This window comes from Eutrigla gurnardus (genome assembly GCF_963514095.1).
Source record: "Eutrigla gurnardus genome assembly, chromosome: 10".
In the NCBI taxonomy this organism is placed as follows: Eukaryota; Metazoa; Chordata; class Actinopteri; order Perciformes; family Triglidae; genus Eutrigla; species Eutrigla gurnardus.
The window spans coordinates 12,410,989-12,434,988 of record NC_139924.1 but is presented as its reverse complement, the minus strand read 5'-3'; the positions used below and the strand labels follow the sequence as shown (position 1 = coordinate 12,434,988).

At 43.4% G+C, this 24,000-nt stretch overlaps 1 protein-coding gene across 2 annotated transcripts in view; it reads right to left on the bottom strand.

Moving 5' to 3' along the window:
• The window catches only part of bcas3 (BCAS3 microtubule associated cell migration factor), a 323,492-nt gene that overhangs the window by 202,066 nt on the left and 97,426 nt on the right, over window positions 1–24,000 (bottom strand). The window contains exons 17-23 of one of the 2 annotated variants that reach the window (XM_084020265.1): window positions 23,325–23,369; window positions 14,628–14,752; window positions 13,925–14,090; window positions 13,738–13,835; window positions 6,093–6,193; window positions 2,280–2,476; window positions 1,972–2,069 (exon numbers count right to left, since the gene is read on the bottom strand). In XM_084020265.1, the coding sequence (XP_083876391.1) occupies window positions 1,972–2,069; window positions 2,280–2,476; window positions 6,093–6,193; window positions 13,738–13,835; window positions 13,925–14,090; window positions 14,628–14,752; window positions 23,325–23,369 (830 nt within the window). The remainder of the gene's footprint in view (window positions 1–1,971; window positions 2,070–2,279; window positions 2,477–6,092; window positions 6,194–13,737; window positions 13,836–13,924; window positions 14,091–14,627; window positions 14,753–23,324; window positions 23,370–24,000) is intronic. The other variant, XM_084020266.1, reaches the window with a different exon arrangement.

Here is a 24,000-nt window from a genome sequence, read left to right as displayed (position 1 = left end):
AGGCACACTTAAAATACAGTATGGAAAAGATAACAGGAAATCAAAACTCACGTGAACCAACAAGAACAAACTCCTGCATATGGACACGTGGATCACATGTATTCAATCAATTAAGCTGTGAAATAGCTTTTACATTGGACGTGGATGGATGATGGTCTGAACCACAGACTATTTATAGTATATAAAGAAGAAACAAAAACGGGGTAAACAAATGACAATCAGCGCATATCTATGTTCATCTGTTTATTCCAGCGTGTGTGTCGGTATGTGAAAAACATAAAATCAGATACGAGGAACTATTTTTGTGACACGCCTTTTTGTGACACATGCCGTACACATCTGCAGACACCTGGCTGGGACAAGGTCGGCGTGGCTTTCTATCTGTGTGAGGGAAATCTCTGTCATAAGACACAGCAGATAATCGCCCAGACGCCACCACCGCTCCTCTATCTCCTCTATCAAACACAAGGCAACAGGATATAATGTCACGCAATAAGTGATGGTTCCATCACCCGGTAAATACCAGGCATAATCCGCACACAGACACAGACACACACACACACTCACACACACACACACAAGACCCACATAACAGCATTATTCTTTGGGAGTAAAAGACATATTTTGAAGGGGAAATCCTGTCATCTGTGCGTGATTGGATTAACCTAACATCGTAACCAGATTAAAGGAGACATGTAGAGGGACAACAAAATGACTCGGAACGAAATCAATCGTATTCAATGGCTGATAGACTTTACAGGCCTATTCAAACAATCGCGTCTATTTGATTACAGAATAAAAGGCCGGTGCACACAACAATAGGAGGGGAAACAACAGGGAGGCAGCGTTCACAACTCAGCCTGGCGGGACGCAGCAGCGCTGCTGAACGGCTGACTGCTTATAATCCACCGAGCACAACGGCAAAGGAAATCTCTTAACCATTAAACGCAGGTTGCCACCAGAGTACTTGTAGGTGTTAATAGGCAGTAATATGCACAGAATATGAATATCTAAGTACTCTATAAGTATGCCACACGAGCCATGTTTCAGACCAGAAACCACTGTCACTCAGCATGGCGTGCTCCTTTATGATCATACTCCAGCATCACACCACCTCTTCCCCACAGTAAATCAACCAATCAGACAAGGTTATAGCATGAAAAGATGGTACAACTGTAATCCCGGTCCAACACACTTTCAATCAACGTAGTCAAATTTAAATTTCAGATGGGCTCATTACATATTATTGTACTATAAAATAAGTGCATAGACTGCTACCAGATACTTCACGGCTTGCCTTTCTTCCTGGTATCTGTTTCATATCTTATCTAACTTGTTGTGTAAATCCATAGTGTTGAGTATGAATGGAAGCGTACCTAAATATGACTCCAACATAGACAACTGATGGGATTGATGGGATCCACAGACGAGTAGAAAAAACATGAATGAAACGGGTGGGAAAGCAATAAAACGGTAGAACCAAAGTTGAATGAAGGCGAGTTTCAACACGGCAGAGTGAAACCGATAAAGATTCAGCCCGTCCTCACTCTCAGCTTGTCAAATTCCGGCGTTTGGCCACGCCCCCTAAGTGTCTGACACCGACACACAAGGCAGCCTTTAGTGTCTGTATGAGACCCAATGAGCTTTCAAGTAACTACAATATAAACCCAACCGTGTCGTTAATATAGAATACAGAATTTCACTTTCACTTTAGAAACAACCATGTGTGTCCTGTAGGCAACGTGCTGTTTGTTGTGTTTACACCATTGCTTGATGTAAGTTTAATGTTCACTTTAGAGAAACCGGGATGTTTTTTTTTCCTGAACCTAACTAAGTCGTTTTGCTGCATGAAGCCAAGCAAGTTGTTCAGCTTGAATATGCGATGTCACGTTTACTACGACTGTCGTGGATCTTCACAGTTTGAAGATAATCAACGCGTTGGGGGATGAGAACTTGTTGAAAGTTTCCTACCTGATCCCGCGTCCATGAGGTTGGCCTGCCCTCTACGATCCGCCACCAGCCGTGAAGAGCTGGGCATGCTGACCGGCTCCGAACGCACCGGCTGGATCCTGCACACATTGAACACATATACGTAACTACACACATTGGCGGGACTCAGTTTGGGGTGATGTGAGAGTGACCACTATTTTGTGGACGTATCTCTTGGAAACCCTCTTTGAAAGGAGGGTTTTCCTGATGACATAGTGTGTATTCGTAGATCAACATCGATCCTAATGCAGCTTTGGACCGGCTGATTATTTTGGATCATTTCAAAGTACCTCAGACTGTGCAGATCCAGGTCGTCCGTGTCAAAGTCCAGAAGGGGCTGTTGGACATCAGTGGGGCCCTGGGACTGAAGGACCGAGGACGAGGAGGAAATGACTGTGGTCTGGCCTGAAGGGTGGATGGTCTTGAACTGAAACTGGGGGCCCATCCACAGCCGCCGGTGGGGCCCCGTATGGGTCACGATCTCCACCTGAGAACACAGAGGATAAAAGGTCAGTGAGAATCATGTATATTCTTATAAACATAACAACGATTTGTGTGTTTTTCAGATTCCTCAAAGCTAAATGCTAATGCTAGCATGCTTACAAGTTAACAATGGGAACGTTAATGTGCTCAAGTTCAAGTACAAGTTAGATTGTCAACTGTCACAGTTCAGTAGTGTCCACCAGAGGTTTTCACACTTCTGAAACAGAAATAATCTCTCTCTATAATGTAGTTCTTTAGAGGATGATGTTTACCATGTTCCTCATCTTAGTTCACCATGTTAGCATGCAAACAGAACCTAATTGACACCAAAAACAGGGTTCAGGTTTAACAGTCATAAATCAAAGTATTGCACAAATGAAAATGTTGACCTGGTGATGGTTCCATGGTAGCATCAGGTTATTCAGAACTGGAGAGTATTTATTCATTGAAAGAAGGTTTCTTCACCATAGAAATATGTTATGATCTTCCCTTTACATGTTTCTTGGTAAAGAAACCAAGTTCCCATATGGAGGACGGCTCCATATGGGAACTCTCCTCTACTCATCCATCGGTGGTCAGTCAAGGACAGAATCCTGGCAGTTTTCCTGAGGAGTCGCCATCAGCGGATTCGATACGGTGGTTTAACGTCAATCTACGCACCAATACTCAGCCAGTAGACGGTACTCAGATGAACTTGGTTACATGACAGCCCGACTAAAAGCTCGCACCGCTAAAAGTCTGAGGGTGATGTCAGATCTCATCAAGGTCTTGTGTGTCGTTGGGAGTGCTGGCGACATGATGGGGAAGCCTTCCCAGAGGCTTAATAGAAGTGTGGCGCTAGCAGCAGCATGGCAGTGAGGCTGAGGTGAGGCCTACTGGGAGGATGATGAAGATAGCGGTGGCGTGGCAGGCGGTCCATGGGAGCCGGAGCTGAGTGGCACTAATGCTGTCTCAAAGTAGGATGGGGAGGGCAACGGAGAGTGTGACTCATAGATATCGGACTATTACTGCCTCCTCCGTTCTCCATCTCCTCTTTGCTTTGGATTCACTGACTAACCGTCTCCTGCCTTGGACTCCCACTTTGCACGGCTCTCCCACACTAACGCTGACTTTTCAACTCCCCGCAGCACTCAACACGCCTCTCAACGTCTCACTGCTCACATTTCATTATATCTACCAATAATGCTTATATTTACTCGCTATGTGCTCGTCTCTCACCTCGGCCCGGCTCCCAGCTCGCCGTCTCACTCCACGCTGGCGGCCGGGTGCCAACGTCTCAGACAAAAGTGACACTTTACTCACCTTAATCGGCACTCGCATATATGCATTTACACGCTGAGGTATAGGTGGTCACAGCTGTGTAAATTAGGCCACAGAAGGGAGAAGGATTGTCACTTTGTGTGTGTGTGTGTGCTTTGCCAGTTAACACCATCGATGTCACGCCTAGCCGCATAGCTAAACAGCTGCCAGTGTGCTCTCTTTGCAGTGGGATGGAAGGGCCAGATGTTACAGTCCAGTGTCAACCTTCAGCCCCCCCCCCCCACAGACAGAGCCGATGGCGTGTTGCCTCACATTTGCCCTCGTAGCCTCTGGCTGCTCTAAACCGGGCACCAACCTAGATCAAGCTACATAACAGGCTAAATGCTTGTTTTTTTTTTTCCTATTATATAACTATGCAGTTATCTACTAAGATGACTTTAACACTTAGCTGTAAAGTTGTCCTTTTATTATGAAGCTAACTTTGTTAACAGCTCAACAATACTTTTTGGACATCCTCTGTTTTGCGAACATCCTTGATTAAAAGCTGTCTTTAAATTCTCTGTCTTCTTTAGTTTGTTGTCTGTGGTTACATCTCGTCTTTTTTTGTTATTTACAGACTTATTGTGCAGCAGCATATCAGCATATAGACCCATCAATTTGTCATAAAAAAAACGTTTTTGGTATCTAATACATTCAAATCGACAATGAAGGGATACATAATAAGTGACGACACAGTGTCCCAGAATGCATTTCTGCATGGATTAGGACAGACTAGAATCTAGAAAAATGTTACCATCCAACAGGTGCGCGGTCCGTCACACTTTCTCCATCACCTCAGAATGGACAGATGCGATGCGGAGACCCGAGGTGGACCGGAGGTGTAAGGACGGGAGATCGTGTTGTCCACTGATAGCCAGTCGACGTAACTAACAATGACAGGCAGCAAATGGTACGATGTCACAGCGATCTGAAGGACTGACATGGAGGGCCAAAAAACCTCACATTTCATTAGGGGATGGCCGATCAATCCTAAATCCCAACCCAACGCAAGGATGCCTGCTGATAATCTAATGAAGACCACTGATATGATCAAATCCAGAAGGCAGTAGTTAGACTCAAATTCACCATCGTCTAAGTAGCATTTCTCAATCAACCAACCTATTGTGCTTGACATGTCCTAACATTCCCCAGAAAAATGTTGAGGGAATGGAAATCTACCTGGTCTGTGTTTCCTGGTCTGTGTTTGACGCAAACATCTTCCAAACCAGGTATATGCTAAGGTATGAAGAGCTGCACCGTTACATCTGCAACCGCTGAGGAATACATCTGCTCTGACAGGAAGTCGCCAAAAATCTAGGTTAGTGCAATGGATAGTTTTGCTCCTGGCAAACTATCATGGCAGATATGGACCAGGGCCTCTGCAAGCTAAGTGAGGTTCATTTTAACTAATCAATTATGCATCTGGTGGAATTATTGATGGTTAAAATGTAGTGGGTTACCTGCCGACACCAGAGATGAGTGCACTGAGGGTTAACCAAGCTGAAAAGACTGGGGCGTGTGTTCTGGATCTTTCTAACATGCCTCAACCAAATACTGTGAACATTTCAGCACAATTCCGGATGAGGAAGAAGCCACAAAGTAAGTTGTTCCTTTATAACGGAGACCAAATAATCAAGTTCCAGATACTGTCCAGGTATATAGAAAAAATCATGTTAACGTAGAATAACTTAAAGACTGAATCGTTGCAGTGACAGAACACGTATTTGGACTGCTAATTCTTTCTATCATTTTAAAGTAAAAGGCATACATTTCACTTGGGATGGGAGGATGGCATGTTCCAACCACAAAACAACTTCACAAATTCTCAAAGTTGGAATTTGAGCGCATTTTCCGAGTAAACATGAGATAATGCCTTAAACCTGCAATCCATGCAGTTTGGCCACTCTATGTTTGGGTAATGGAATAAGATAAAGATACATAATTGATGCATTATCAACTGATGCAATTGTTGGCTAGCGTGTTAGCAAACAGTAGGCTGTTTTGTATTGGTTACTGGGACAACATTCTGTGGAGGTACCAGTTGGGTGGTAAACAAACACATATCCACTTTTACAGAGGAGGGATCTACAGCGGTTTATTAAAACCCCCCCAGAACACCATTTTCACAGCGCGTCAGTGGTATTGGTGAGGTGAGGTGCCTGCGCAGAGCCCAAAGGATAAAACTTGCATTTTGTTGTGTGTTGTAGAACAACAATAATCTGGGATTGATCTCACCGATTGTCAGGTAATGTTAATCACCTGTCTGCTTGTCACAGACGGAGTTAATGTCATTGTAATGTTGGTTGCGGTCGAGGTCTGACCTGTGAGAGCCACTCCTCGTCCTCCTGACTGCTATGGTCCGATGCCAGGCTGTCTGACGACTCATGGCGGGTGATGGGGCCCGGGCTTCCTGGGGGCAACGCTGAGGGAATACAAACACACACACAATCATATGATGTAATACTCAATGATAACATTTGACATTTTGAAGACGCCATTATGTTGGGCCAATATCCAATACCATCATTGTTTTCAAGCATCTCTAAAATGTAAGTATTAAAAGTTTAACTCTGACGGAATGATTTTGTTAAAAAGGCCTCCAACTTTAAATAAAAAAAAAGAAAATACAGTGATGCAACTAAGAGCGAAAATATCAGTACGTCAAAGCTGAGTAGACAAAGCAGGGCAGTGAATCACATATAACCATTAACTATTTACATAAATCTGCCTGTGAAGGAAAATGATTAGTGACAACTTAGTTTATTTAAGTGTGTTAGTGTCATTAGGGCTCGACTGATAGTCTTTGACCGCCAATACCAATATGTTAACTCAAGTTATATCTTAAATGTGATGACTGACTGGACCAAATGTCAATTTTAATGCCATAAGAGTGTCTTATTTTGTAGGATCTCAAACCGTTGAGTCAAAGAGAACTCCAATCCCCCCAAAATATCAGTCTCTCTCTCTGTCTGTCTCTCTTTCACACACACACATACGGGAATAAGTGTGCGTGACAGTGTGTGTGAAAAAGAAAGTGTCTAGTTAAGTGTGTGAGACGGAAACTGTGTGGTGTGTGTTAGAGAGAGAGAGAGAGAGTGTGACAGAGAGACCCAGAGACAGATGGGGCTCTTGCAGGCTTGAATAAGCAGGCGTGGAGAATGAGGCCTAATGTGTAGAATCAGTCCGTTCTCTGTCTCGGGGATGGGGTTTGTTTAACACAGGGAGGGCTAATAAACTTGTCAAGTCCACATCTGGAGCACAGGAGGCGCTCCTCTCTCTGTCCACACACACACACACACACACACACACACACACACACACACACACACACACACACACACACACACACACACACACACCAGGTGTTCATACACCCCTGATGGAGGTAGTTTGGTGTTTGACTGTAAGCCCCCCCCTCCACAGGTCTTTACACCTGCTCCTGAAGTAGAGATCGCTCTGTGAAGTATTGAGTTTGGAGAAAATAAAGAAGACAGACAAAGAAAATAGCGCCACCTACAGAAGCTGAAAGAGAAAGAGAAGGCATTGCTGTGTAAAATACTTAAAAATGGTTCTTTATTTACTTTTAGACAATATTGTAAAAAGAGTGAGTCAGACATTCACTTTGTAACCCAAAGTTATCAAACCGTGTATTTATCAGGGAGACAAACTGTCCAAAAATGACCAGAAAATATCCTTATATGTACCTGTTTAAAGAATATTAAAGCATTCAGATATTTACATTTTTCTCATCCAACCTTAATACCTTCAAAATAAAACACACTATTACTTACTATTCATTGCAAATCTGCTGATTAATCACTGAATCTAAAAGTGACGTCAGAAAATTATCATTTCCAAAGCTAAAGCTAAATATTCAATATAAAATAATAGAAAAGTAAAATCTCTCACACACAATTTCTTTGGAAGGACAGATTGTGTTGAATGTAAAATGTTTCGCTGCTGTGAAGTTCACAACAAATATTGGATTCACCTGGAGTGGGGGCAGAAAAATGCCAGGGACAAATACATTTAAAAGCTGTACAAATAGACCTTAACTACAGAGCAGGATACGACGAGTAACTGAAATGGGTTTGTTGTTATGGAATTTGGGTGAAATGAGCCTTCAAACACCCGCAGACAGTTCAGAGGAAAGTGAGGGAGAGCTCGTCAGAGAGACAGAGAAGGTTCCTCATGTTGTTCAGATGGACGAGAGAAGAACAAAGAGTGTCTTGTGTTACTTATTAAACAAAATCAAGACTCCCCTATTTCTTAGCCCTGCCCTTACTCCCACTACACCCCCCCTCCCCCTCTGACCCTTGGGGCCAATAACTGTTCCCTAATTAATTATTGATGTTCTGAAGCAGTTGGTGGACTGGCTGGATCAGGTTTCCAGTGGGGAGGGGCTTTCCAATGGCCGGAGTCACAGCCAGGCTCCGGTGTGGGCAGCGAGTGGTCATCCCCATGGGTCAGGCAAAGACACAACTCTGCTTGTGTGTGTGTGTGTGTGTGTTTGTGTCAGGAGCCAGACTGACCCCAGCAGTTACAGTCATATCTGCCCATCTTAGTGTCCGGCTAGCCAGGAGCTTGGCCTTCTGCTTTTACAACGCTCATTACTGGCGCTTAAGAGACAGAAAGTCAATGCAGTTTCACAGACATTTTTTTTTTAAGTGCAAACTTATTGCACTGCACTCAAGGATGGACTCTGACTGTATGGCTATAGATCCAGCGGCCGTGTTGTTGTTGGGGATTTCAGGAAACATCAGAGAAGAAGCAGAGCGTGATGCCATTACTTAGAAATGATCAAACATGTGTCGGGAAGGATACGTGTCAATTAAATAGCAATAATCCACTTGAAACGTATGAAATGTGGCACGGAGACTCTGCGATGTTGCCAGCCACACAGATTGAGAAACAGATCAATTAAATTGTAGGCTTATATGATGCCAAACATAGTCGAGCCATTTCTAATATTATGTGACAGGGTTTTTACAACTCTGGAAGTGAGGGCTGCTTGGTAAATTATGGATGCTTACTTGTGTTACTCGATGACTTTTGCCACATTGAATTTTGGAGTTCAGTTATTTTTATTTTTTGCCTGACGATGCCGTGTATTATTTTGCTACAGGTGGTGACTGTCAGCCTTCTGCGGGCCAAAAACACTGTACCATTGCTATATTTTCTGGAAAAAAATATGTAAAACCTGTCTTTTATTTTATGGCTGAGAGACTTCCCCACATGGTGCAATCATGCAAAATGTGTTTGCTGCAAAGGAAGATGTGTCATGTAAGTAATTGATAACATGACATTATGCACCATGAGATGATATACGTCTGTACCATTAGTATAGTACTATCTCTGCATCTAATATCTCTGGACTCATTGTGGGAATGCCTATTTCTCAGGCATTTCATCTGCTGGATTAGCCAAAAATAGAGAATCGTCCCATAAACAGTTTATCTATTGATTTTCAGGCAAATGTCTACCTCTGTTTTATTAGATATTAGCCCTGTGACTGTATATCATAATCGTAAAATTAAATAAATTACTGTGTACGTAAAATACCTACTCCCGACCAGAAATTAAAAAAAAAATTACTGTGGCGCTGTAACTCTTCCTCGTGGTTGTGTTGGGACTCTGAAATTCATTGACTTGGAAAATCATGAACATGTCCTATTCCTGCTCTATATTGTCCTGAGATAACTTTTGATGTGATATGACACTATAAATAAAATGGTATTACTATAATACCCACATAAGCAGAACAACGATCTCCTCTACACGGCGAGGACCTGATTTGTCCGTGTCACAGTCTGTATTGACTCTGGACAGCATGGTGTTTTGCTGCACTGAGGGCCGGTGGCCTGTTAGCCAAAGCAGTGAAGCAGGGAGTCAGAACAAGAACAAAGGCCGCCTAGGTATTGATGTAGCCCGACCTCACGGGGCCTTGGGCCAGGGGCCGGACAGGCCGATCTCCGGGGCCAGATAAGGGACTAACAATCTGATAGATCTGGCTGCACGGTGGACAGAGGATAGCCGTCTCGTCTGGACCCGGCCGCTCTGTTCACCTTTATCTCTTTCATTTGTGTAAAGATTAATTTTGCTCCTCTTTTATTTTTCCCCTCTTTGCTCTGACCTGCCACACTTGGCTGCCAGTCTCACTTGCGAAGGCTCCCTCTCGACTGCTCCACCTGTCTCTCTTCTCACTTTCCTCTCTTCTCGCTTTCCTCTTTTGAGAAGTACTCTGGCAGATAGGTGCTGGCACACTGACAGACTGGAATAGCTTAGTCATTATATATCATTCAAGGCGTATTTGACTGACAGGTCCTTCATTCAGCCAGCGCTACACTTACCCCATCCTTTCTCTGCCTCTCTTTGATTACTGACCCAGTCATGGCGCCATGGTTTCTCTTTACCAAACGCCTGATGCTCCAAGGCCTTCACTCTGGCCCCTTTCTCGGAGCAATTAGATCTATTGACGAGGCTACTGTGGCCGGCCTGTCATGGGCCTCAAAGTCCCGAGAGAGCGGCCGAGCCAGCCAGTCAGTCAGTCTCCACAATTAGCACATTATATGACAGGTAGGGAGGGGAGGGCTGCGGCCAAAAAAACGTAGCCTCTGTTGCTGCCATCGCCGCCAGGCTCAAAGGAGCCAGCCAGATATCCAGGTGGTAAATTATTCACCGGTTTGTTTGCTTCGGAGCAGTTTTGCGGCGAGGGGGGAAAGAGGTGTCGGAAAACATACTGCGGACAGCTACGTAAATATCACCCACGAAAAAAAAAGCCTGCTCTGAATGCAAAGTCTGAATGTATCTAATGAGGGTGTGTAAACCTCACATTCATTAAGGTGTAGACAGTGTTATGATAGGGATTAGAGCAGACGTTCTGTTAGAACCCCGCTCCAACACCTCTGGCCAAAAAGGGGAGGAAAAAAAAAGGCCCATTCACGCACTCGACTCGGAGACAAATGTGCACTTTTGCAGACACAGACATGAATCCTCTGATTCCACCTCAGCTATAGATAGAGGATTCCCCAAACACTAAAAAACTTGGCTCGAGACTGCCTTCATGAAGCCAGATCGTACTACAGCATCTCCATTATTTGTGAGTATGCCGCGTAATGTGTGTCTCTTTTCTTCCTTATCTCTCCGAGGCAGCGCTGCACGCCGCCGTCCTCCGCTTGGCTGAGTGCTGCCAGTAGCTGCTGCAGATGGACAGGTGGAGATAGTGACCATGAAGTGGCGCCACCGCTGCCTTTTATCATCCCGTCCTGGAGGCTCCGGTCTGGCCTGACCCCGGCCTTTCCTCTCCCCTTCCTATTCCTTTCCCTGCATGCTGCATTTTTAATCAGCCTGGGTCATCCAATATAGAGCCACGAGACCAGAAACCACCGCCTGCCAATCAAGCGCTGCCACCTCGTGTCACCTTTTAAGAGGCACAATTAGCCAAGTGATATATATATATATATATATATATATATATATATATATATAATCCTTACCCTCATTCTTCCAGTACTTTAGTTACCTCTAACTGTAGAAACCTTCTCATTTCCTCGGTTGTTTCAGCAATGCAAATTAGACTGAGGGAGCACAAATTGTTCTGCATGTAAGATCGGTGTCTTTTTAGTTTCATCTGTTGCGGATGCTCCGCGAGAGGCAACTGGACAAGGGGCGTACGGCTGTGCTGTAATTCATCCCGAGGTCAAATTGACTATTTCTCCTGGATCACGTCTCTGTTGCACTGCCAAGCCCCGGAGGAAACGGTGGAGGAGAGGGCTGGCGAGGGGGGGCCATGCTGAGAAACAGGATGTTGAGAGTATGTGCTCGGGTGCAAAGCGGCGAAATGGAAGGTTGCACTCCAAGAGCAACTGGGCCGGTGTTGGTGTCTAGGACGCCGAGCCCCGGGGGGAACTGGCAGGAGCACTCCAAGTGGGTAGAGGGCTGAACAATTATGTTTATAGCGTCATGACCTCCCACTGGTTCACACTTGGTTGATTTGGGGGAAAAACAGCGCAGTGTTATCTGGCTATTGTTAATTGGATGTAAATGTTAATGCAATGAATCTCTCTCATTATGCAGCCAGTTCCGCTGCTCATGCTGGCAGAGGCAATGGTAAAATAAGCTGAGGCGCATGCCCGTCACTCCGACGTGTCCTCATCGCTCTGACACTAGGCGAGACCATTAGCACTAATTTGAGGAACTATCCTACCAGTTAGACCTGGAGCAGTGCAGAAGTCAGCAGAGACGAGTGGGGAAGATCAGGGTAAACACAGCTACCACTAGCCCCGGAGCAGCCGCATGAGCTAATTACAGATTTTGTGTATTTATAATGATGGAGTGAGCTCCAAACGCCGGCCTATTCCAGGGGGTGGATTGATCCCGTGTGTGGCCATCCGTGTGCACTCTGTACGTTTGCGAGTTGGCCTTTCAGAGGGCGAACCCAAAGTGCTCACTGCTCTGTACTTGTTATTGAATTAGAGTGAGTTTAGGGTGTCAGCTAATTGGTCTGAGTGCGGCATCTTATTGTGCCAGGATGCCTCGAAGCCGAAGTGTGTCGCGTGGCCGAAGAAGGAAGGGTTGAAGGTACGGCAGCACCTTACAGAGGACAGAGTAACTCCTGACAGGCCTCAGAAGATATCGAGTCGTAGAAATGGTGGAAGGATCTTTCACCAAAGAGAAAAGGAAATGTTATGGCTGCTGCCTGGAGAAGTCTCGTCTCAGCATGTGGCACCAATAAGAGGCCGAGGAGCGGCTTTCAACGTAGTCAACATGAAAATCAGCAGGGAATAAGGGTCACCCCCTTGACTAATGATGCATACAGTACATACAGAAGAAATACATGGCTGTGTTCGCCTGTACAACCAAAACATACACAGACCTATGTTAACTATATTTTGATGCATACATGTAATAAACCACGTTGTACATGCAGCAGGGGCAAACACACTCCCTTTTGTAGCAAAGCAACATATTTTGCAAATACTACTACAATGGTATATTAGGATGAAAGGCAAAAAGAAAAAACTAAAACTGAAAGATAATGGCCAGGGAAGCAACTAATATTATGAGAAAATTATAAAACAGATACTTATACTGAGATTAATGTGGGAAATGTTTGTTTTGTTAATTTATGAGGTTCATATGAAATTTGTGAGGTTTTAGTCATTTAGTAAGTGTCCCACTTTAATCCCACAGCATATTTGTATATTAATATTCATATTTCAATATTAATTAATCTCATATATTATATAATATATATATATAATAATATAAAATATTATCAGCTCTCCGGGCTCCGTAATGGTTAATTTATCTGAAATAATCAGAAAGATAAAACAAAGGATGTACAAAAATGTGATTCTACACTGCTTATACTTAATACTGAATTAATATGACACCATATACTTCAGATTCATTTTAAAGCCAGTAGGTTGGTTTGTGACCTTTTGGCCCTTTAGATCTGAGGCTGCTGAAAATCTGTCCAAAGAGGAAGTGGACCAGACGCATCTGTCGAATTAAAACACGCAGATGTGTCTGGTTCCCAGTCAAGCAGCGTAGACTGCTGTCTGTTGGTCAGTTTTTATTAATAATAACATAAATTCAGCACATAGTGGCTTTAAATGCCTAAAACTGCACTGAGCCTGTACTTTTCTTCCATTCTGATCGTACATCTGTCACATGTCCAGAGAGTTAAAATGCAGTTTAGAGTCATTGTTTTAACATCACTGTCATACAGTATGAAGAGTAATCAGACTACATTCAGAACAGAACCTGGTCCTGAAAGCCCCTTTATTGTATGCTTGTAGCACTATTACATCTCACTTTATCACATTCAATTTGAGGTGCCTAGAGTGAATCCTCACTGATTTATATTGGCCTCCATCACGAAATGTTACTCTGGACACAGCTGTGAAGAGGCTTATATGTGTAAACCAATGAACACAAAAGAGAGATCCGGTTAGCACTCACCAGCCAGGAGATACTGATAGTTCTGCACCAGGTCTGAGGCCAGAACCAGGGGGTAGTTGGAGGTGAAGGGTGGCTGCAACTCATTCCACTGTGGAGTCCTGCTCCGAGAGACAAATCCACTATGAGACTGGCTGCATGACGGCCGACTTTACAAGAATAAAGAGGTTACCTGGCTAAAGAGTGTCACCTGGCTAGAGTCCAGCAGGCCCTTGGACATGTGCTGAGCTCCAAAGGCGTGTCATCGCTAATCTTTGGAGCGGTGCTAATTGGGCGAGGCTCCAGGACGTGCTCCACCAAGTTACCGTAGCAACTGAGGATGTACAGAGAGTCCACGACTGACTGCCTGGCCTGATCTATGAAGGGGATGAGCAATGACATTAGTTACAAGAAAATAGTGATCCGGCTGCTACCTGTAATGATTAGTAACACTTGCATTATTAATAATGAGGGAGAAACTGCAGGTAGTTAAACATAGTTGATACTTAAGGGAAGATGTGTACAGGCTTTGCCAGGATATTGTGCCCCATGTTACAACCACTCACACAAATAGATTCATTCTTAAGGGACTGGTATGAGTCATTGAGAGAATCAGATTTTTAATTTTCTCTTAGATATGAACACATTTTACGAGTGGTCCAGACCTGCTGTTGGAGTCATGTTTTTTTCAGTCTTGAAACTAGAGATTGAGACCATTAAACTCATGTTTACATTGTTTACTGAGATACAGAAATCAAGTGAGAAGTTCGGGTCATTTTTCTCATAGAGTTGCATGCAATCAGACTTCTTTTACAACCAGAGGTGTAAAGTGAAGATAGGAATGTGAAACGGTTCTTGCATGACGTCAATTAACTCAACCAAACTAAAAAAAGGCACCGTGGCGATGGTCCCACCTTTCTCTCTTTTCATGTTGGGGTTGGTGATGAACCAGGAGCGGGACGAGGCAAAGATGGCGGCCACACAGAACTCTCCTCCGCTGGACTTGCTCGGGGAGATCTGAGGCGGCGGCTTAGCTTTGCTTCAGAAGGGAAAAGACAAGAACTTTGAGACAAGGTGAAAACTGTACTGGTCTGGTCTCAAAGGTGCTGCGTGTTTGAACACTTTAACATATCACTCAAGTTGTTTGTGATTAATCCCATGTGAGAAAAGAGAAAGAAATAGCTAATTCCAAGATTGCACCAATTTACCGATTTTTTTTTTTTCAGAATTAGGAAAATATTTCCCTCTAAAACCTACATAATGTATGTAGCACCTTTGAGACCAAGATTTAAATGCTCCATTAATAATAACGACCAGAATAGCATTGAGGGGAAGTCATCGTTTTCAACCGTATAAAACAATCAATGCAACACTTTGAAAAATTACACCATGACATATCTGCAAGATAAACATAAACTTCACAAAAATGCTTTGCATGCAGGAGACCAGCAAGGGGAAGCAATTGAAAATAAATTAGACATCCACTTCAGCAGAAGAATATGAGGAAATTAATTTTGTTCTGACACAAATGTTGATGTATGAAATATGTAAGAGAAGAACCAAAATCAGTTAAAAACTCAAAAACCTTACAACATGTCCACCTGCCCAATGATCCCCTAAACACCATTTAGCCACGGTTCTCGATCGTCTTCCTGTCTGATAACGTAGCATGGATGACACGGCTAGTCCACATAGAACACCACCAGAGGCCATTTTTATGTCACCCAGGCATTATGACTTCCAAGGCTAGGACAAGCACAGGTGAAGGTAATGAATACTACGTATCTGCTTTGATATCGTGCACGTTCTCACTGGAACACTTCATTAGAACAGAACCATCGTTAGTGTTATTAGTAGAACCTGTGCTTTTCCTACTAGGACAAGTCTAAACATCTGCTGTGATAAAGGCATTTTAATTCTGCTGATTCCCACCAATAATGGCAAAAAAAAAAAAAAAAAAAAAAACAGAGCTATAGAGCAACGCCTCGCTGACTGCTCACATGTTGAGCTTATTGACTCCACAGAAGCGGAGAACCACATCAGTTCATTTAGCTACCTGGATGCTCCGGCTCAGGAACACTTAAGGTGGAGTGATATTTAAGATGGACCAGCGCTATTCTCCTTTAAGTGTAAAGCTACTCCTCATTTTTAATATTCCTTTTGACTGAGAACACTCTTTAAGGGAAGTTTAAAATTTAAATAAAACCTGTTTACAAAGTTATTGTTGGAACTGTAATGGTATTATTAAGTACTCATATTGGTAAGTAGTGAAATGTAAGTGAAGGTAAAAAGTGGTGTAGGGGCATTCATAATTTAACTTTTTTTTTTTAAATATGAACATGAATGTCCAAATTGCACCAAGTAAATATTAAATAACTGCACATTCTTGGGGACCCAGCATTTATAATTCAGCATGTTTAAACCAACAAAACTGCCAGTTTGCAACCAAAAAGAAACACAACATTTGGCTTCCAATGATAAAATGTGCGCAGGTTGGCCAGCCAGACCTGTCGTGCTCCCACGGCCTTGGCCACTGACTGCCTGTCGTCATCACTGATGTCATGTGATCAGTAAAATATTCTCAGTATGCGGTTTTCCTAACATTTATGAGGAATAGCTTCATGTTTATTTAATTGTACAGTTTTGAGAGACATTAAGGTCATGTACACTCCTTCAATGACACATCTGCTCCTCCACGTGGCCAACGAACCGTTAAGTCACACTCGATGCATAAGTTAATATGCAGAATATGTATCAGTCAGTGGAACATGCTCCTCACAATACGGCATCACTTTGTGGCCACAGGAGATAATGTATTGGGAGTTATTGGATTATTCAGCATGTCAGGACTATTTGAGAGGAAACGAAAACAGAAAGGGTGTTCAGCTGCAATAGGGCTCGCCATATGGCAATGATCAGAGAACAGTAGCGTGGTCTGGTATTATTGTCCGGCCTTATAACTAACCTGGACAGTAAAACATGGTCACAGCCGATCAGGCGTGAGGTGGGCTGAGGGCTTGGAGGCTCACCGTGGTGTCACACATTCCCAGAGGGATGCTTAACACTGACCTTTGGAAACCACACGGCTGTAGCAGCAACACGCCCACCTCTGTCTACACTCACTGGCAAAGACACAGAAATTGTGGCAGAAGTGCACTTTTTCCATTTTGTTCAGGGTTCCCCCCCGACTTTAAAGGCGCAGCGCCAAAAGTGTATGAACTTAAAAACGATGAGGAGAGCATCTGGACGAGCCAACGCTTTAGTTTTCAGAACCGGAGGTTGCCGCCTCGTCACTATGAGGGTGCTTTAATTAATGGATAAGATGTTCCCCTCATGTGCAACGTAGCACTGTAATACAATAAATGAAACTCTAAAGGAAACTCTTACTTATCTTTGATCCTTTATCACACTTTTCCACAGATGTAAAACATGAAATCTAAAATCGCCCAAATAAAGGAAAGGAAAATAAAAACTGCAGCTTTAACTCCATGCAGAGGGCGACAGCATTTAAGGTTATGCAAAAAATGTCTTTCCACACCAAATCCGACATTTCATATTTTGCCGAATCCCACCAATAAGATGGTGACTGTGGCTCTGTTTGTACCATCGCATAACAATATGGATATTGATCTTGCAAATCAGTGTCCTGGTTGATAAACAAAGAAAACCCTATGAGGAAAACATCTGGGGACGTAAAGCAGGTGATGGCTGCTCGTGGTGGTGAGGAGTCGACTAAACATACACCACATACAGGTGCGTGGCAGCCGGCCAGCCGTAGAGCAAACAGTGTCCACCAGTAACAGTTTCACGTCATAAAAAACACATTGGCTGCCTATGATTCAGTCCAGTCACTAATGATGAAAATCAGTGCGATGAAGCTCAGAATGTACACTTGAAATGTGACCACCTTGTAGCATTTCGACACTCGGACTAACGACCCCCAGAGTTGAGAGTGGGTTTATTAAAGTAAAAACAGCTCATGAATTGATGACTGTGTGATGGTGTGAAACTTGGATTTTCAGTGGAATGCACAGAAAGTGAATATTTGTTTGGGCCCTGGTGGGAAAGGTTTGAATGTCAAAAATCGCCAGCGAATATTTTACGTTTGTAGTTGTCGACTTGCAGATATGAGTACTTAATTTGCTTAACTTACTTTGAAGATGTGTTTTATTTTCATCAGATTATCTGGACATTTCCAACTTTGTGTTTCCAGTAGGGATGTTAATAATTTACAGTCTAACCGTGCTAGTTAAACAGTTAGGATTCATATTAAAAACAAAAATAAATAAATAAGACTCAGAGGAGCAACTCGTCACTTAAAGGAGGATAGCGCTGGTCCACCTTAAAGGTCAGTCCACCTTAAGTGTTCCCGAGCCGGAGAGTTGTTGCTAACTTCGGAGCTAACTTTCACTTTAATTATCAGCTGGCTGACAACAAGACACAGGGACTTAGCTTGTGTTTAGTTGTAGCATGTACCGACAAATACACTCTACCCATAATGCACTGCTACATCCACACTGCACTGTTCATACCCACAGTCACACGCTCTCTCTCTCCATGTAATACATTGGTGGAAACAGATTGTAGCAGCAGATACGCATCTGACCACCTCACAGCTAAAGGAACTGATGTGGAGGAGACTCACTGTTTAGCTTCATACTGCAGCTGCTGATAAATTATGATGAAATTATTATTGTTGCAGCTGCTCGGATGATTAGGCTCAATAATTAGACGTTAACGTCAGGTTGTTGCAGTGGTATCTGTGGTTGTATCGGAGTAGTTGTACGAGTATGAGCACAGTATCGGAGTATCCCTATGTAAAACTATATGAACAATGTTAATGTAGTAAAGAGCGTATTTCAACAGTAGTGCTTGGTGGGGGATGATGGTGTGTCCAACAGTAAGACATGTAACTTTCATAGAAGTGGCCGCTGAGAGCTGCTGCTGCTAAAACTCTCTCTCTCTGCAGCCTCCCTCCAGACTGTCAGCACCTCGTAAATTACTCCCTGGATGCAAGGAGATGTTGATGTCTTTGTTTGGCCAACACCGTGTGAAAGCGGGATCAGGTAATAGGAAGTGGTGGAGGTAGTCACAAGAAAGGCCTCTGTTCAAGTTGCGTAGCTCGTGTTTATTAGTGCTGGGTCAAGGGGAGAGAGGGCTGTATAACCAAATATCCAGAGTAAGCCCAGTCTGTGTAAGGAAGATGAAGCGGGGAGATAAAGTCACATTCAGGATATTGCGTTGGCTAACTCCGGAGTGCCCTCTCTTCCTCGGGCCTATTCGTTTGTCATCCAGAAGATGAAACATTTAACAAACGGCTCCAGTTAACTATTCACTAGCTATGATAGGGTTTCCCTTCCATTGCTGCAGTTTCAGTCCGATCAAACCTGGACTAAGAGTGAGGCACATTAAAAGGAACACACAATAGGAGAGAAATTAAATACACATAAAACGTGCAAGATATGTATGAACTCTCGACAACTGCCATCAACTAAAGTGAAAATGGCTAAAAGAATGCTAAATGGTGGTGGTGTGTGTGTGTGTTTGGGGGGTTGAGGGAGAACAAGGGATCTGTTGGTCACAACGCACCATAAAACTATTGAAATTTGCTCCAGAGAAGGAACAGTGTTCCCGACATTGGCTGTGTGGTCCTCCAAAGCCAGAGTTCTTCTTTGGTGAGGTGTTTAATTGCCGAAAAACATTGGTGTTCCATCTCTCCCATTGCTGGAAAATATGCTAAACCCCCCCCCCCCCCCCCCCAAAGGCCCTGTGGTTCGCTGGTTTCAATAACCCAGGAAACACAAATCCTATTTGAGAGCAAGCTGATGTTGGTTTTCGAGGGTGAGAGCTTGGGGCTGACGCATACACCGCAGAGTGACTTACACTGTGTACGAGGAGATGTCCTAACCTCCTCACGGGCTTCATGTTGACTTTGGAACGTAAATGCAAGTTGAATAATAAATCAAAGAACAACATTGTTTAGATCTGGAATAGTTTTCTCAAAGGAAGGCCGACAAATCAGCATAAAGGACTTTTTTAAGTGGCACATTAGGGTTGCCTCACCTCAGATACCTATATATATACATATACTATGACGGAGTGCATATAATCACAGACTCAAATGTGTATACTTGTAAGTCTGTGATAGCGAGCTACAACACTGGCTCCCCATTGTGGTCTCGTGGCTGATGAGTTGGATTCGGGGCCCTTTGAAGGGGCCTCCGCCGGTGCCGAGCCTGCCAACGGGACCAAAGATCACAGTTTGGTTCTCGTCTCCTCCGGGTGCAGTGACCGCTAAAGTTTATTCATCTGTGTTTTAAATCATCCTCTTCCTCTTGATCTCACTTGAAGTGGCTTAAAAGTGTTGAGGTTTTCTGCCCTTACGACAGAGAGGCACAGCTCCAGCAGGAAGAGGCTTAACTCTGCTCCCCATATGGAGGGGAGCAAACCATTGTTGGAAAGGATCAGTGGGGGTGGGGGGGTGGGTGTTACACTGAGTTACAAAAAAAAAAGCAACTGAATATCAATAAATTATGAAACAGAAATACTAAAAAGGGAATTTGGTGGAGGGGCGGGATGTGACTAAACAAACGGCAAGCCCCCCCCACCTCTTTCCACAAGATTTCCTTTTGTCCGACTGCCCTTTAGCAGCGAAGGGAATCCATTTTCTTTGCAACTTTAATTCACTGAAGACTCCTCATGTCATTTCCACTTTTAATTTAACAAATGAGGCCTCTTGACTGAGCTAATAGCTTTTCCTCAAGGGCATAATTCAATCTGTGACATCAACCATCAAAGTCCGTTCGCATTACAATACCCGAGGCTAACGCGAGGCGCCTCCGAGGGGGGATGGAAGTTCAGTGGCGGCTTCCATTTATTTCCAGGGGACCTCGCTGTAAACAAATATGATAGACCTCATTTGGGCCGCCCGTCCAGTGACAAAGAGCCGTACAGCTGTCAGTGCACCGATTCTGGGCCATATGGTTAATTCCAATGAGAGAAGGAGCCTGTATTAAGACTGCAACCAGGAGGAAAGACAGAGAGAGGAGAGAGAGAGAGGGCAGTCATGTGGAGGACACATCCTTCAACGTCACATTTATTATTTTACAACAGCCCTTGGAAAAGAGGCAGCCTTGGGGCTGTGTTGAACACAGAGCCCTCGTGATAACCACTGGAGAGCGGCCATCACCGTGGAAACCAAGACTTTGTTTTTTACCTGTTCCTACTCCCTGCACTCCACCTGTGCCATTAGTTCATCAAATTGTCGGACAAATAATATTAAAGATATTGGTCTAAGTCTCTATATGTGGTCAGAAGGTTGGAGGCTCATGAAAAACATGAAATGGAAATTTGAGAAAGCATGACGCAGTAGACAATAAAATGAGCGCTGAACTCCGGGTAAGCAGATATCGGCGAATCATGCTCACGTCTCAAGACATAGACTATTAGGAGAAACTGCGTAGGTCTAACTAGCTCAAATGTGAGCGGAAGGCGGTTATTGTGAGGGTCAAGATTCCAATGCTAATGATGTACCTTTGAAAAGTATACGCTCTGAAATCACTAAGGGCCTAGATTAAGCGGGAGGTGGATGAAGACAGAGAGGGAAAAAAGCTTCAATTAAAAAGTATGAGTGACTGCCCACAACAAAAGAGGAAACCCAAGACGTGGGGAAGGCACCACATGCTATTCATTTTCTAAAGTGAACGGAGTCAACAGGGAGGAGCTGGAGAGCAGGGAGCCGGGGAGGGAAAAGTTCACTCCGCTGAGCCACTCAATCATCTCTCCATAAGTGACTCTGTCATAATGGGGCTTCTTTTAAAAGCTTGTAAGCATCTGATTTCACGAGATGGCGTTGAAAACTGACTTGGCTTCGGTTCCCTGCAAGACATAGTTCCCGGACTCGGAGGATGTCGTGTCCTCTAACGTTTCAATCTCAGTGAAGAGCATTAAAAGATGAAGTTTAACGTGAAATTTACAGGCAAAGTAGAAACTCCCTGATTATTAGCCTTAAAATGTATTAAATTATGCTCCTGGCTGGAAGAAGGGCTGCTGCAGCTGCAGCAACACATCTCTCCAGCTCCCGGTAGAGATGCGGTGGTAAAGCCGGATCTGGGTCTCGAACCAGGATTTTGTCTGACTTTGAGGCCCCAGATTTAAATCGAGATTTTATCGCAGATCGTGATAATTATCCAATTATCAGGATACTCATATAAATATGCTAACAAGCTGTCTAGCTCGCTATCATCGTAGAGAAAAAATACAGGATACAAAAATATATGTTTTAAATGAGCATTGTTTATGCAGGGAGACTTGAAGATTCCTGATCATCTTAATTAAGATTATTTGATTGTTTTTCACAAAGAAATCATCACAAAGATGTCTCATCTCTGACGCAATACAATTATTTGTTTCTTAAAAAAAAGCAAAGTGATTCCAGATGTTGTTTTAGCCATTTTAAGAGATTAAAGCATATTTAGATGATTATCTAGCATTTAGCAGAAACTTTTACTATCTCTTACAAATTACAAACAAGGTTTTCACCCATTGTAACTATCATTTTATATTTAACTTAATTGCTTAGTTCAATTCAATTCCATCCTATTTATGGTGTCATATCAAAACAGAAGTTATCTCAGGACACTTCACACATTGAGCAGGACGAGAACATGCTCATGATATTAAGTCAATACATTTTCAAAGTCCCAACATCGCCCAGGAGGAAGAGTACTGACTGGAGAGAAAAAACTGCCTTTTAGGCAGAAATATCGAGCAGACTCGGGTTCCATTTGCATTTGGTGTTGGTTGTAGTATTAGTAATAGTAGTTATAATGAACTAAACTGAAAATGAACAGGGTTTGATTCTTTTGCAGGAGAGAGAGGTCCACATCACTCACATGTGTACACCCACACAAGACACTGTTCACCATATTACCAGAATATACACAATAAGGCACAATTACTGCATGCAAACACACATCCATCGGAGAATTGACTTTTTTTTTTTTTTTAACCAAACCTATTAAAAGAAAATGTGAACAACGTGTTTTACACAAAGACGTTATTCTTGGAAAAACATGATGGAGGGTCTAAACAGAGAGCAAGAAAAAGACAAGAAGACAGAGATGTCATTTTCTAGTGGGTGGTTCTCGTGGGTGCGTTCAAAGCAACCACACGGGAACCAGACAAGAAGCGCTATGGCATTTCTCTAAAGCCCTACAATATGGCCCGCGGACAATCAGCTCGGATCCAGACCTAAAGGAGTCTTTTTTTTAATGTTTGCAACCTTTCAAGATGCGTAATACATCCAACCCTTTGTTCGCTTCCCTACAGTAGTGGCTTTAACACAACAACGCTAAATCATCCTGCATCAAAAGCTCGACATACACAGAGAAATTGAAGGGTTTGCCAAAAAAAAAGCATAAAAAGATGTGAAAATAACAAACACTCCTCTTTGGGATTTCTCCCCCCTTGAGGGATGACTGCATGGACTCTGCAGAATGTGTTGAAAATACAGCAGGAGACAAATGAGAGGTAAAGGAGGCGGTGTGCTGTGGCGGAGTGTACAGTTGCATGCTGCTGAGGGAGCAGAGGAGGGGAGAAGCAGAACTCACCATGGAGTTTTAATGGCAAAACATCCCGCCCCAAAGAGGTAGGGTCTTCATGAGAGGGGTGGGGGGGAGGGTGAAGGGGGTGGGGATACAGAGATAGACGGAAAAACCATTATTAAACTAGCACACTTGAGCAAACACACTTTTCACATTACATACTTTCTGACGTGTCTGTTTAAGTGCACAACACATACGAGGCAGGAAACAGAACGTCTGAGATGGATTTGAGAACCTGCGGGACGGTTTGATGATTCATCTGCTCGGCCTGCTCTGTAAAGTGTGATACCATATATTTGGCAGATGCAGCATGTCCAAAGACTTTGTTTTTTTTCTCTTCTTCTTCTTCAGACATCTGTCCTATTTTTTTTTTCTCTCTCCCATAACTTTAAAGGAATCGGTTGCATGTGCAGAAACGTGGAGGTCTGAATCTAAGCGTGTAAATATGATGCAGAAAAAAAGACGGGAAGCGGTCATGATGGTGGAGACTGATAACGTTTTAGTATAACTAACTGCTCTGTTGTGCATTGTTGAGACAGAGACGGTGTGTGTGTTTGTGCAACTCCTTTTTTTAGCGAGAGTGTGTGTATTTATGGCCAAGCATTGTCTTTCCAATGTGCATGTGGCCAAATGTGTGTTCACTGTGATTATCTTAACAAGTACACAGTGTGTGTGTGTGTGT